The sequence below is a fragment of the Podarcis filfolensis genome (genome assembly GCF_964270895.1).
Source record: "Podarcis filfolensis genome assembly, chromosome: W".
Lineage (NCBI taxonomy): Eukaryota > Metazoa > Chordata > Lepidosauria > Squamata > Lacertidae > Podarcis > Podarcis filfolensis.
Window position 1 is genome coordinate 17,474,818 of NC_139619.1, and position 16,097 is coordinate 17,490,914.

Sequence of the window (16,097 nt, forward strand, 5' to 3'; positions counted from 1 at the left end):
CAGCTCGGCAGCTGTATCCATGACTGAGCAGCCCTTTTTAGGATCCACTCTGCTCATCCCAAAAACGGGGAGGGGCTAGAAAAGGTGCCCTAAACATAGTCTGCCTCCCCTTTTCCCTGACTGGATTACCACACCCAGTGGGGTCACCACCTAGCGGTCGTAAAAGACAACTGAACTTTGGAATATGGAATATATGGACTTTGTCAGATAACACAGACAGTGAGCATCCTGAACGCAGAACTGCCATCATTGCAAGAGAGCTGCAACGTTTTAACATCAATATTGCAGCGCTTCAAGAGATTCAAAGAGAAGGCAAGGGACAAGTGAAGGAAGAAAAAGGAGGCTACACTTTCTTCTGGAAAGGTCTATCGGAACAAGAACATTGAATACATGGGGTAGGCTTCTCTATCAAAAACGATCTTGTGAAGCTCCTGTCAGAAGTCCCTACCGGCATTAATGAGCGACTCTCAACCTTTTGAATAACGCTCACCAAAAACCAACAGGCTACTATTATAAGCACTTATGCACCAACACTGGATGCCGATGAACACAGTAAAGAAAATTTTTACTCTCAGCTATATACCATCCTATCAGAGACGCCTAAGGAAGATAAAATTATCCTGCTGGGTGATTTTAATGCAAGAGTTGGGCAAGATTTCAATCTGTGGCCTGGGACTATTGGGAAAGAAGGAATTGGCAACAGCAACCAGAACGGAATCTTACTTTTGACGATATGTGCAGTGCACAACCTTGTTATTACCAACACACTCTTTCGACAGAAAAATAAATTTTAAACTTCATGGAGGCATCCTCGGTCAAACCATTGGCACCTCTAAGACTATGTTATTGTCCATGCTAAAGATCGACGTGATGTGCTCCTTACCAGAGCTATGATGAGCGCCGACGACTGCTGGACAAATCACCGACTAATACACTCCACGATGGCTATCAAGATTATACCTCAACGCAGGCTTCAAGGAAGGAAACCAAGGCGCAAAATGAACACTCAAGCCCTTCAAGATCCCATTAAGCGGGATTGCTTCCAAATGACTCTTAAGGACCATCTGCTTTCAGAATTCCTTGATAACATCGAGGAACACTGGACCAAGCTAAAAACATCCATTATTGCAGACTGTGAACAAACTATTGGATACCAAACCAAGAAACACCAGGACTGGTTTGATGAGAATGACAGTGAGATTGAACGCATGACTGACAAGAAAAGGAAGGCCTTTCAGATCTGGCAAAGAGATCGAAACTGTGCCACGAAGAAAAAAACCTATGCCAACGCTAAGGCTGAGGTTCAAAGAAGAACCAGAGAACTAAAAAACACCTGGTGGATAAAAAAAGCTCAAGAGATCCAGCACTTAGCTGACACTCATGATTCACAGAGTTTCTTTAAAGCCACAAAGACCGTCTATGGGGCAATAAATCATGGCATATGCCCCCTACGCTCAGCAGACAGTATCACACTTCTAATAGATAAAGAAGCTATTGCACTGCGCTGGAAAGAACATTACCAACATCTCCTCAACCATAACTCCCCCGTAGCTGCTGAGGTCCTCTTACAAATTCCGCAAAAACAAGTTAGAGATGAGCTTGCAGTATCTCCAAATCTGGGAGAGTTGTGTACAGCTATTAACCAAATGAAAAACAACAAAGCCAGTGAACCTGATGGGATACCTGCTGAAATCATCGAAGTGGGCGGAATTGAACTTAAACAACAACTTCACAAGCTCAGCGAAAAAAATTGGGAAAGAGAAGAGATCCCAGCAGACTTTAGGGATGCCAAAATTATCAATCTCTTTAAAAATGGTGACAGAACTGATTGTGGAAACTATTGAGGCATCTCTCTGTTAGCTGTGGCCGGCAAAATTCTTGCAAGGATCTTAGCAAACCTTGTCTCAACAATATCCGAGGTGACCCTTCCTGAATCCCAAAATGGTTTTCAGCCTTCTAGGGGGACAGTGGACATGATTTTCACAGCTCAACAGCTTCAAGAAAAATGCAGAGAGCAAAACCAACCCCTGTATATGGTGTTTATTGACCTGACTAACGCTTTCGACACTGTAAATCGTAATGCCCTGTGGACTGTCCTTCTGAAAATTGACTGCCCAGATAAATTTGTAAACATCATTTGGCTCCTCCATGATAACATGACAGCAACAATCGCAGATAACTATGGCTTTCAAAGTGAACCATTCACAGTGGGATCTGGTGTTAAACAGGGTTGTGTTATTGTCCCAACTCTATTCATTATTTTCATTGCCATGATCCTACACTTTGTGGAAGGGAAACTCCCCACCAGAGTAGAAATCATATATCGAACAGATGGAAAGCTCTTCAATCTGAGCAGGCTGAAAGCAAAGACTAGGTTACCGTAACTTCCGTCATAGAGCTTCAGTATGCTGATGACAATGTAGTGTGCGCACGCTCAGAGGATGACCTCCAAACCATCCTAAATATCTTTGCAGAAGCTTACGAAAAGCTTGGCCTATCACTCAACATCCAAAAAGCCAAAGTGCTGCACCAACAAGTACAAAATAACCCTTCTGCAGCACCACAAATCCAACTCAATGGTGTAACTTTGGAAAATGTCAACCACTTCTCCTACCTAGGCAGTTATCTTTCCACAAGGGCCAACATTGATGCCGAAATCCTAAAAGATTAAAAAAAAGTACTAGTGGAAGATCAAGCAGGCTTTCTCCCTCCCGGGTAGACACTTGTCTGATAACACGAGAAATATAATTAATATCTTAGAAAAACTACAATTGAATATCAATACTAAGGCAGTTTTGATATTTGTGGACGCGGAGAAAGCTTTTGACAACATTTCCTGGAGTTTTATGAAAAAGAATCTACAAGGGATGGGGGTTGGTCAAGGTTTTAGAAATGGTATAGGCGCAATATATTCTGAACAAAAGGCCAAACTAATTGTTAATAATGTGGTGACGGAGGAATTTAAGATAAAGGGACACGACAAGGTTGCCCAATTTCCCCATTGCTTTTTATATCAGTCCTGGAGGTCCTTTTAAATATGATTAGAAGGGACCAACTGGTTAAGGGTATACAGGTCGGAGCCAAACAGTACAAATTGAAAGCATTTGCAGATGATCTAGTATTGACATTACAGGAGCCAGAATCTAGCACCAAAAGAGTAGTGGAATTGATTCAAGAATTTGGTCAGGTTGCAGGATTTAAGTTGAATAAGTTAAAAACTAAGGTTCTAGAGAAAAATCTAACAGTGATTGAGAGAGAGAGGTTTCAGAAGGAGACAGGTTTAACATTGGTTAAGAAAGTGAAATACCTGGGGGTTAATATGACAGCTAAGAATGTGAATTTATTTAAAGACAACTATGAAAAGTGTTGGATGGAAGTCAAAAAAGATTTAGAAATATGGTCAAATTTGAAGCTTTCATTGCTAGGCCGCATTGCTGTGATAAAAATGAATGTATTGCCAAGAATGTTGTTTTTGTTTCAAACACTGCAAATTTTGGACAAAATGGACTGTTTCAAGAAGTGGCAGAGAGATATTTCAAGATTTGTCTGGCAGGGCAAGAAGCCCAGAATAAAATTTAAAATACTAACTGGTGCAAAAGAAAGAGGTGGATTTGCCCTGCCAGACCTTAAACTTTACTATGAATCAGCTGCATTTTGCTGGCTGAAAGAATGGCTGCTTCTTGAGAACACAGACATTTTGGATTTAGAAGGTTTTAATAATGTATTTGGGTGGCATGCATACTTGTGGTATGATAAGGTCAAAGCACATAAAGCGTTTAAAAACCATATTGTCAGGAAATCATGGTTTAATGTTTGGATAAGATATAAAGACCTACTTGAAAATAAAACCCCAAGGTGGTTGTCACCGATGGAAGCGAAGGCTCAGAAAAAGCTCAATATGGAGGCCAAATGGCCGAAATATTGGGAGATTTTGGAACAAGAAGGAGATAAATTGAAATTACAGAGCTTTGAGAAACTAAAAGACAAAGTGCTTCCAGGTGGAAAAATCAAAATTGGAAACAGAACTGTTAGATCCTAAAACTAAGATATTATCAAGAATGTATAATTTGCTGTTGAAATGGAACACTCAGGATGAAACGGTGAAATCTGCTATGATTAAATGGGCACAAGATGTTGGACATAACATTATGTTGGCTGACTGGGAACAGTTATGGACCACAGGTATGAAATTTACAGCATGTAATGCCTTAAGAGAGAATATTATGAAAATGATATACAGGTGGTACATGACACCAGTCAAGCTTGCGAAAATATATCATTTGCCCGATAATAAATGCTGGAAATGTAAAGAAAATGAAGGTACATTCTTTCACCTTTGGTGGACGTGCCCAAGGATTAAGGCTTTCTGGGAGATGATCTATAATGAAATGAAAAAGGTACTTAAATATACCTTTCTGAAGAAACCAGAGGCCTTTCTCCTGGGCATGGTCGGCCAATTGGTGCCAAAGAAGGATAGAACTTTCTTTATGTATGCAACAACAGCAGCAAGAATACTCATCGCAAAGTATTGGAAGACACAAGATTTACCCACCCGGGAAGAATGGCAGATGAAGTTGATGGACTATATGGAACTGGCGGAAATGACTGGCAGAATCCCTCTTCCGGAGGCGGCGCCTCCGACAATGGCGGATTCCCTCTAACTCAGAGGGAGACAGCTCCGCGGAAATCGGGTCCTACCGCTGCAGCGAAGCGGGGACCCTTTAAAAACCGCAGGCGGAAGAAGCCTGCGGCCCTGGGACTCGGCGGGCACTGTTTGCGCCCCCCCCTCCCCGTTTGGCAAAGGAACCCTATAAAGGGCTCCGGAGTGAGATGGGGGTTGGCGTGGTGCTGAGAGTCAATCGCTACCTCTGCGGAGCGAAGCTGCACAGCTGTTGTCGGAAAGCGCTGTCCTTCTTCCTATGACAATTCGGATTTTAAACAACAACCCGTGAGTAGGACAATTGGAAATTTTGGATTAAAATATTGCCCTGAATTTGACCTGAAACGGGAAGGTGCAAAAAGGAAGTCCACCTCCCGTTCTTTGTATAAAGATCAAAGCAAAGACTGTACAATCTAAAAGCCGGGAAAACAGATAGCCTGAAGTTTCCTGCACTTTTAACCATCAAACCCCCCTTGACAGCAGGAGGAAAGGGGGGAAAATTTGACTTTCTAATCCTGCAGAGAGAGAGTTAAGAAAATAAGTTTCCACTGTCCCTAACCTGGGGACGGAATGACAGGAAAGAAACGGTCGGTGATATTTACAATTTGAAAATAGAAAAATTGATATATAGAACTGGAAAAGGGAAAAATAATTCCAATGCTGCTTTCTGCCTGTTTGTTTTATATTGAAAGGAAATAAAGTATCTGGAAATCGCAAGGAACTTTTCCTTGTTGGATACAATTTAAAGATGGATGCCAAAAAGTAACTACACCCCCTAGAGGAAGCCAGCCAGTGTGTTTGCTTTTCAGTTATAAAGAGAACATTGTATCTGGGGAAATTAGACCGTGGGACCAGCTCCCTGACCTTGACAGAAATGAATAGAGAGGAAGTTTTATCTGCTCTGAACAAAATATATGATGGGCTGCGACAGCTGGAGGAGAAAATGTCTTTGATGAATCAAAAGAGGGACAATACAGCAGCTAAAGTCAGTAAAGAGGTGCCAATGGAAAATGCAGCTACAGAAACTGCACAACAATCTATTCAGGATACTGGTTTAATAGGGCAACTGCAAGGGCAGAGAAAGATGGATGGGATTGTGAATGTATCTCAAAAGACACAGAGAATTAAAGTCACACATGACCAACGGTTGCAATACTGGAGGATGGAATTTGGAGGACACTGGCTAAACTTTGGAGTTAAGAAAATTTTTATTTTTGGTGGGACTGTGAAACGAGTGGAAGATTTTTTTTGGAACAATTACTTTTTGGATTACAAACTAAACACTGGGGAGTGCAACACCGGGGAATGGGACAATTGGATAAAAGGAAATGAAGAATGTTACTGTACGGAATTACCCGGTGATTGGCCCCCCAAGGAGAAAGAGAAGGAAAGGCGAAAGAACTCAGCAGGGATCAAGGATGTATGCAACTACAAACAGGAACAAGAAAACTCGCAGAAGGGGCTTGGAAGTGACTTGAGAGCCTCAGACATTAGGACACCTGACTGACAAGGATATAATGATATATGGACTGACATTGCCGTGAACCAGGAAAAGGGACGCTGGATTAACTTAGAATGAGAAACGTCTTTTGTAATTAACTTATATTTATGGAATTAGTTTAATACTAATGAAATATTAAAAGATGTTGGAAAGGATGTAATTGGCTTTAGCAAAATTTAGTCTAAATTTTGAAAGTTTAATAATTTGAGGACAAGATAAAATTAATGAAATTATTGTAAAAATGAAGTGGTTTGAGTAATAAGGTGAATTTGTAAGAACGGTTTGATTATAAATGAAAATATGAGGATATTATATGGGGATATATAATTAAGGGTAAGGTAAGAGGCATGAATTTGCTGAACATATCTTTAATTGGAATACAAAGAGGGAGGTGGGAGGGAGTCAGGAAAATAAGTTAAAAAAAGAAAAAATGGTGAGAAATTGAAAAGAGGGATTTTTATTTTTCTTGTTTTTTCTCCTTTTTTTGTTTTTTCCCCTCTTTTTTTTCCATGCTTTTTGTGTTGATCTTATGATTTTGTTATTGTTTAAGACCTTGTAACCTTTTTTTTTTGTTTTGTTAAAATCTAATAAAATATTATTATAAAAAAAGAAGGAAATGACTGGCAGAATCCGAGACCAGGGAGAAGAGTTGGTAGAAGAAGATTGGAAGAAATTTAAAGACTATCTACAGAAACACTGTAAAATTAAGGAATGTTAGCAGGATGCTGGAATGAAGTTATGTGGTTTTAGCAGTAATGCTACAAAGGGGTATGTAAAAATGGATTGTTAACAGGTGAGAATGTAAAGTTACAATATATTAAGATAAATTATTAAGATAAAAGCAAAAATGGTAAGGATTTGCTGAAACAACTATTGAACTAGAATACAAAAAAGGGAGGTGTGAGGAGGTCAGGGAAACAAGTAAATGAAAGACAAGACATGGAAAGACTGATTTGTTTTTAATTGGTTCTATTTTTCTGTATTGTGTATTTTTTGCTTCTTTCTTTTTTCTCCTTTCATTTTTTCATTTTTGTAACTTTTTTGAAACTTCAATAAATATATATTTTTTTTTTTAAAAAAAACAAAACATTGATGCCGAAATCCCGCATCGCCTGAGCTCTGCGAGTGTGACTTTCTCCCAATTGAAGTGCAGAGTGTTTGAGGACCAGGACATTTGCAGGAAAACCAAAATGCTTGTTTACAAAGCTATTGTATTACCAACCTTACTATATACTTGTGAAACATGGACCACTTATAAATGCCATCTCCAACTCCTCCAAAGATTCCATCAACGGTGTCTCCGAAAAATTTTACACATCACTTTGGAAGACAGGGGAACTAATATCAGTGTACTGGAAGAAGCAAAGATCACCAGTGTTGAAGCAATGATTCTTCAACATCAACTTTGTTGGACTGGTCATGTTGTACGGATGCCTGATGATCGTCTTCCAAAGCAACTAGTCTATTCCGAATTTAAAAATGGAAAGTGTAATGCTGGTGGTCAACAAAAGAGGTTTAAAGACTGTCTCAAGGCAAATCTTAAAAAATGTAGTATAAACACTGACAACTGGGAAACACTGGCCTGCGAGCGCTCCAATTGGAGAACAGCCTTTACCAAAGGTGTCATGGCCTTTGAAGACTTTTGAACTCAGGACGCAAGGGAGAAACGTGCTAAGAGGAAGGCACGCTTGGCAAATCCACACCGTGATCAACTCCCGCCCGGAAACCAATGTCCCCACTGTGGAAGGATGTGTGGATCCATAATTGGCCTCCACAATCACTTACGGACTCATTGTTAAAACCGTGTCTATGGAAGACAATATTACTCGGCTACGAGTGATCGACAAAGAAGAAGAATGTGAACTTCCATCCCCAAAATTGGCAGGGAAGCATATCGCAGTCCTGCTGTATGCAGATCATACAGCAATTCTTTAAAGAACACTTATAGGTCTTAGAAGAGATATGAAAGTATTCGCAGTATATTGTAAGGAGGGCAAATTAGAACTTAACTGTCAGAAAACTAAAATCATGACACCTGCCCAAAGGCCTAAACTTCTCTCATGGTATATTGATGGCCACAAGATTGAGCAGGTTATCTGCTTTAAATATCTGGGGGTAGTCCTCCATTCTTCCGGAAACAGAAAAGCCCATGTTGATTATTCGGCTGAGAATGCACAGAGAAGCTCAACTGCCATACTTAAATACTTTAGGACCAAAGGTGGACATTATAGACCTGCAGCCTTAAAACTGTTTAAAGCCAAGTTGGTTGCACGGTTTTTATATGGTGCCCAACTAGGCTCCTTCACTAATCTCACATTATTGGGAGTAGTACAATCTAAGTTCCTAAAATCAACTTTTAAAGTGCCGGAGTATTTCTCAAATGCTACCTTATGTCTTAAAACAGAGCAGAGGGTGTGGATGGCCATACTTAACTTCTGGCTATCTTTTTACCAATAATGATAATAATAATTATAAAAATATAATTATCTCCATAGGCAGTTGGACCGAGCTGGGTCGGGGCTGTTGATTCTCTAAGATCTGTCAGCAGCCTTTGACATAGTTGATCACGAACTTCTGGAACGCAGCCTCACCAACATGGGGATTTGCGGCACAGTCCTTCAATGGCTGTGCTCGTTCCTTTCTGGTCGGGGACAGAGGGTGGCGCTGGGGGGGGCCAGGAAGCTGTCGTCACGCTACTCCTTGGTGTATGGAGTACCACAGGGTGCAGTTCTCTCCCCAATGCTTTTTAACATCTTTATGCACCCCCTTGCCCAGCTTTTCCGGAGCTTTGGCTTGGGTTGCCATCAGTATGCTGATGACGCCTTACCCTATCTGTTGATGGACGGCCACCCTGACTGGTTGGATGGCTACGGGGGAGCCGGATGAAGTTAAATCCTTTGAAGACAGAGGTCCTTTGGCTGGGTCGGGACGATATGCGGTTGGGGACCAAACTCCCATCCCTTGCGGGGGCGCAATTAGTGCCAGCGCCTTCCGTCAAGAGTTTGGGTGTAATCTTCAACACCTCCCTTTCTATGGAGGTGCAGGTTACAGCTACAACAAAGGCGGCATTTTTCATCTCCGCCAAGCTAAGCAGTTGGTCCCTTATCTCTCTCGCCCTGACCTTGCCACTGTGATCCATGCGACAGTCACCTCCAGGCTTGATAATTGTAACTTGCTCTACGTGCGGCTGCCCTTGAAACTGACCCAGAAACTCCAGCGGGTGCAAAATGCTGCGGCGAGACTCCTCACGGGGGCCTTGCCGCGGGAGCACATTCATCCGGTGCTATACCAGCTGCACTAGCTCCTGGTGGAGTACAGGATCAGGTTTAAGGTGCTGGTTTTAATAATAATAAAACTGGCTGGGTTTCCCCAGCCACTCTGGGCGGCTTCCAACAGAATATTAAAATACAATAATCTATTAAACATTAAAAGCTTCCCTAAACAAGGCTGCCTTCAGATGTCTTCTAAAAGTCTGGTAGTTGTTTTTCTCTTTGACATCTGGTGGGAGGGCGTTCCACAGGGTGGGTGCCACTTCCGAGAAGGCCCTCTGCCTGGTTCCCTGTAACTTGGCTTCTTGCAGGGAGGGAACCGCCATAAGGTCCTCGGCACTGGACCTCAGTGTCCAGGCAGAACGATGGAGGTGGAAATGCTCCTTCAGGTATACCAAACCGAGGCCGTTTAGGGCTTTAAAGGTCAGCACCAACACTTTGAATTGTGCTTGGAAACATACAGGGAGCCAATGTAGGTATTTCAAGACAGGTGTTATGTTGTCTCGGCGGCCGCCCTCAGTCACCAGTCTAGCTGCCGCATTATGGATTAGTTGTAGTTTCTGGGTCACCTTCAAAGGTAGCCCCATGTAGAGTGCATTGCAGTAGTCCAAGCGAGAGATAACTAGAGCATGCACCACTCTGGCGAGACAGTCTGCGGGCAGGTAGGGTCTCAGCCTTCTTACCAGATGGAGCTGATAAACAGCTGCCCTGGACACAGAATTAACCTGCGCCTCCATGGACAGCTGTGAGTCCAGAATGACTCCCAGGCTGCGCACCTGGTCCTTCAGGGGCACAGTTGCCCCATTCAGGACCAGGGAGTCCCCCACACCTGCCCGCCCCCTGTCCCCCAAAAACAGTACTTCTGTTTTGTCAGGATTCAACCTCAATCTGTTAGCCGCCATCCATCCTCCTACCGCCTCCAGGCACTCACACAGGACCTTTACCGCCTTCACTGGTTCTGATTTGAAAGAGAGGTAGAGCTGGGTATCATCCGCATACTGATGAACACCCAGCCCAAACCCCCTGATGATCTCTCCCAGCGGCTGCATGTAGATGTTGAAAAGCATGGGGGAGAGGACAGAACCCTGAGGCACCCCACAAATGAGAGCCCAGGGGTCTGAACACTCATCCCCCACCACCACTTTCTGAAAACGGCCCAGGAGGAAGGAGCGGAACCACTGTATAACAGTTCCCCCAGCTCCCAGCCCGTCTAGAAGGATGTTATGATCGATGGTGTCAAAAGCTGCTGAGAGATCCAGCAGAACTAGGAAACAGCTCTCACCTTTGTCCCTACCCCGCCGGAGATCATTGACCAGTGCGACCAAGGCAGTTTCAGTCCCATGATGAGGCATGAATCCCAACTGGAAGGGATCCAAATGGCCCGCTACTTCCAGGCGTGCCTGGAGTTGTTCAGTAACCACTCTCTCAATCACCTTGCCCAAGAATGGAAGATTTGAGACTGGGCGATAGTTGGCCATATTGGCCGCATCTAAAGATGTTTTTTTTAAGAAGCGGTTTAATGACCGCCTCTTTCAGCGCGTCTGGGAAGGCTCCCTCACAGAGAGAAGCGTTTAAAACCCCCCGAAGCCCATTGCCCAGCCCTTCCCAGCTAGTTTTTATAAGCCAGGATGGGCAAGGATCAAGAAAACAGGTGGTTGGTTTCACTCGTCGAAGCAGCCTGTCCACATCCTCGGAGGTAACAGATTGGAATTGATCCCACACAACTTTAATAGAGAGGACTCTAGCACTCTACAGCCCCAGCCCTGCTCCCACGGTGGCGTCTACCTCTTCCCGAATCTGAGAGACTTTATCTGCAAAAAACTTTGCAAAATCATTGCAGGAGATCATGTGGCCCGTACTGGGCCCCAATGTAGCAGGTGGTTCCGCTAAATTGCGAACCACCTGAAAGAGTCTCCTGCTGCTGTTTTCTGCAGATGCAATAGAGGCAGTGAAAAAAGTCTTCTTCGCCATCACTACCGCCACTTGGTAGGCTCAACACTGAGCTCTAACCCGTGTCCGGTCAGCTTTAGAATGAGTTATCGGCCACCGGCGCGCTAGCCGTCTCAGCAATTGTTTCATTGCCCTCAGTTCCATGGAAAACCATGGGGCTGTCCGGGCACCATGCAATCGGAGAGGGCGCTTCGGAGCCAAACAGACAATATCCCTGGTTAGCTCCACATTCCAATGGGCCACCAGGGAATCAGCTGAAAGGCCATCAACATGGGATAAAGCATCCCCTTCCACTCTCTGGAAACCATTTGGATCCATTAAATGGCGGGGGCGGACCATCTGAATCGGTCCCACCTCCCTGCAGAGGGGAAAGGTCGCGGAGAAGTCCAGTTGCTCCCTTAAGGTCTGCAAATAATAACACTCTGAAGATCCCAGGCCCCAGGGAGATTAGACTGACCTCGACCAGAGCCAGGGCCTTTTCGGCCGTGGCCCTGACCTGGTGGAATGCGCTCTCACAAGAGACCACGGCCTTGCGGGATTTGACATCTTTACGCAGGGCCTGCAAGACAGAGCTGTTCCGCCAGGCCTTTGGTTAGGGTTCAGTCTGGTTCTTTTCTTTCTGTAGAAGAACAAGCATTAAAGAGGTCCTAGCCTGCTCACAGGTCCTTTATAAAACCAGTGGTAACATTTGGTCCTGGAGAATATTAACCACTCTCAATTTTACCTGTGGACTGCCATCTGCCCAGATTTTAATTTGCTCTGAACTAATTTTAAGATGTATTTTAATTAATTGGTTGCCTGTTTTATGTTCTTTGTATACTGTGTTAGTTTTATGATGTTGGCCCCCCTTAGCCTGGCTCCGGCCGGGGAATGCGGGGTACAATTTCTTTCTTTCTTTCTTTCTTTCTTTCTTTCTTTCTTTCTTTCTTTCTTTCCTTCTTTCCTTCTTTCCTTCTTTCCTTCTTTCCTTCTTTCCTTCTTTCCTTCCTGCCCTTCTGACTGGGTTTCCCCAACCATTTATACCCCATATGGCCTTGTCCCCCTAATTATAAAGGATGACTTTCCAACAACATGGAAGAGAACTCTAGGTCTTAGCCTGCAGCTTTTACTTGGCATGGGCTATGAACAGGCCAAAGAAACCATTAAACAGTGTGTGGTTGATACAGAACATCAGTCAGATCTAGCCAGGTCCCCAAATTTTATTATCAGTGAAACCAGTAGGTACCTCACCTCTCCAATGGCATATTTAACCAATCTTGAAATACCAAAACAGCAAAGAGCTTTCACTCTGTCTCTTTGCCAGGCTCTCCCTTCAGCCATCCAGGAATATTGTTTTAGGAAGACACCTTATGAGGAGAGAAAGTGCCCCTGTGGCTCTGGGCGCATAGAAACAACTGAACATGGTTTTTTTTCCATTGCCAGTATTATACTAATATACATGCCAGGTTTATTCTGCCAATAATACACAAAATTCCAGGACACACAGGGCTATTTTATATCTCCTTACTGCTCCAAGATATAAACCCGGATATAACATACACAGTTGCCAGATATTGTGCGGCTATACGCCGGAGGATGGTATGTGCCACATGATTTATGTGGTATGACAAGGTCAAAGCACATAAAGCGTTTAAAAACCATATTGTCAGAAAAGCACTGTTCAATGTTTGGATAAGATATAAGGACTTGCTTGAAAATAAAACCCAAAGGTGGTTGTCACCAATGGAAGCGAAGGCTCAGAAAAAGCTCAATATGGAGGCCAAATGGCCGAAATACTGGGAAATTTTGGAACAAGAGGGAGACAGATTAAAACTGCAGAGTTTTGAAAAATTAAAAAATAGAGTGCGAGATTGGCTTCACTATTATCAGATAATGGAGGCATATAATTTGGATAAAAAAATTGGCTTCCAGGTGGAAAAATCAAAATTGGAAACAGAAGTGTTAGACTCCAAAACTAAGAATTTGTCAAGAATGTATAACTTGCTGTTGAAATGGAATACTCAGGATGAAACGGTGAAATCTGTTATGATTAAATGGGCACAAGATGTTGGACACAACATTATGATGGCTGACTGGGAACAGTTATGGACCACAGGTATGAAGTTTACGGCATGTAATGCCTTAAGAGAGAATATAATGAAAATGATATACAGGTGGTACATGACACCAGTCAAGCTTGCGAAAATTTATCATTTGCCCTATAATAAATGTTGGAAATGTAAAGAGACTGAAGGTACACTCTTTCACCTTTGGTGGACATGCCCAAGGATTAAGGCTTTCTGGGAGATGATCTATAACGAAATGAAAAAGGTATTTAAGTATACCTTTCTGAAGAAACCAGAGGCCTTTCTCCTGGGCATGGTCGGCCAATTGGTGCCAAAGAAGGATAGAACTTTCTTTATGTATGCTACAACAGCAGCAAGAATACTTATTGCAAAGCATTGGAAGACACAAGATCTACCCACCCTGGAAGAATGGCAGATGAAGGTGATGGACTATATGGAACTGGCGGAAATGACTGGCAGAATCCAAGACCAGGGAGAAGAGTCGGTGGAGGAAGATTGGAAGAAATTCAAAGACTATTTACAGAAACATTGCAAGATTAATGAATGTTAGAATGATGTTGGAATGAATATATGTGATTTTAGCAGAAAGGTTATAAAGATTTAGGAAAAATAGACTCTTAATTGGTGAAAGGAGGGAAAGTAAAGTTATATTAATTTCAAGATAAATTTACAGGACAAAAATTTGAAAAGAGGGAAAGGATTTGCTGAAATGGATAATTGACTTAGAATACAAAAAGGGAGGTGTGAGGAGGTCAGGGCAATAAGTTAATGAAAGATCAGTAATGGGAAGATTGGCTGTATTTTTAATAAATTTTTCTTTTTTGCTTAACGGATTTCAATTCTCTGTTTTTTTTCTTTTTGATTTTTCTCTTTTTTCTTTTTTGTATCTTATCTTTTCTTGTTTAAAATGAGGTGTTTTCTTGATTTTTTTTGTTGCATTTTCAAAAACTTTAATAAATATCTTATTAAAAAAGAAAGATTTATGTGCTTTTATGTGTTTTTATCTTATGCTGGTCTATCGTAATTAAGAGAATGAGTATGTCTATCCCCTACTTCTACAGTTGCCCTATTGCCTATTTAGCATGCTTTATTTATGTATGTAGATGCTCTTACCTTATGCTAGTCTATGGCCATAATAAATTCTTCTTCGTTATTTTACCAGTAGCAGACACTTGTTATAATGCAAATTTGTTTAAAAATATGTTGCAACTGAGCTAGTTCCTGCAAGTCCTGACAGACATTGTGGACAGCAACATGACATTTAATTAAAATATTTTATCTATGGCAATACTGTATATTCATGAATATGAACAGTTAATATGTCAAATTGTGTTTGCCACTATTTAATTGCCTATGCATACATGGACTAGTTTAACCTAACTAGTTAAATCCAAAGAGAAATATTTAAGTATAAGTCATACCTAATGGTGAAGGCTTGTGAATTATTTCAGTGTTGGTCACTTTTAAAGATGTCACATTGCAGACATGACTTTGAGCTTTTTTTGCTAGACTATGGCATTTCATTGTTGAAAAGTACATCAGAGCTCTTCTCTTTCCTCGCCCTGTGGTGCATTGCATACTAGATAATACTTGTTTTCATTGCAGTTCTATGACTGCTTTACAACAATATGGTTTCATTAAATAAACAGTTCTGAATTTTTTAAGTACTTTGTGTTTTAGGTGCGCTAAGGAATCTACGCACAAGGACTTCAAGAAGGCAGTTGGGGCGTTCTCAGTAACATATGATTCTGAAGCCCATCAACTTATAATTTTGGTAAGTATTTCTGCTGTTGAGATGTACTCAAACTGTCTTACATTGAATGTGATAATGATCAGAGATCTATTCTCTCCCCCCCCATTCTTTAGTCTATCAATGAGGTAACAATGAAACGTGCAAATATGCTCATTGATATTCACTTTCGAAGTCTTCGTACCAAGTTATCACTGATAATGAGAAATGAAGAAGCAAGCAAACAATTAGAGGTACTGTATCAGTTTGTATCTGAAAAACTATTATAAAGCTCCACTAATGTATTTGTTGTACTAGTCATCTCTGTGGAGTCTCTTTTTTGGTGGGTTCTATGTAGAAATGGAAAAATAAGAATTTAACAAAGAAATGATCCATAGTAAAAATACTGAGAGAATGATGCTGAAAACAGTTCAGGCATATTATTCATTTTAGCTTATTAGCCCACTCTGTCCCAAAGATGTAGATAATGCTTTCATATTTAATTCAGTGCTAGCAATAGCCCTTGAGATAGGTTACTGTAGTTTCCATTTAACCTACTGGAAATTGAAGTTGGCTCACTTGTCCAAGAATAACCATTGAGTCCATATACCGTATTTTTCGCCCTATAGGGCGCACTGGCCCATAGGGCGCACCTAGTTTTTTTGGGGGGAAATAAATAAATAAATAATTATTCCCCCCCCCAGCCGCGGGGCTGGGGTGGGGGAAGCCCGAGCTTCCCCTGACCCTAGCCCCCAGAACAGGCTGCTATACGCAAGCCTTGCGAGCCCGGCGGGAACTCCTGCCGGGCTCGCAAGGCTTGCGGGCATCTGCCCGTAGCCCAGGGCGCGCTCCGGAGCGCGCCCCGTGCTTCAGGCTGCAGCCTGCTGCCCACAAGCCTTGCAAGCCTGGCGGGAACTCCCGC

General features: G+C 42.3%; 1 protein-coding gene across 3 annotated transcripts in view; it reads left to right on the forward strand.

The window, feature by feature from the left end:
• The window catches only part of LOC310753830 (fragile X messenger ribonucleoprotein 1-like), a 181,572-nt gene that overhangs the window by 82,077 nt on the left and 83,398 nt on the right, over positions 1-16,097 (forward strand). For all 3 annotated transcript variants that reach the window (XM_083595183.1, XM_083595182.1, XM_083595181.1), the window contains 2 exons: positions 15,127-15,220; positions 15,313-15,429. In XM_083595183.1, the coding sequence (XP_083451309.1) occupies positions 15,127-15,220; positions 15,313-15,429 (211 nt within the window). The remainder of the gene's footprint in view (positions 1-15,126; positions 15,221-15,312; positions 15,430-16,097) is intronic.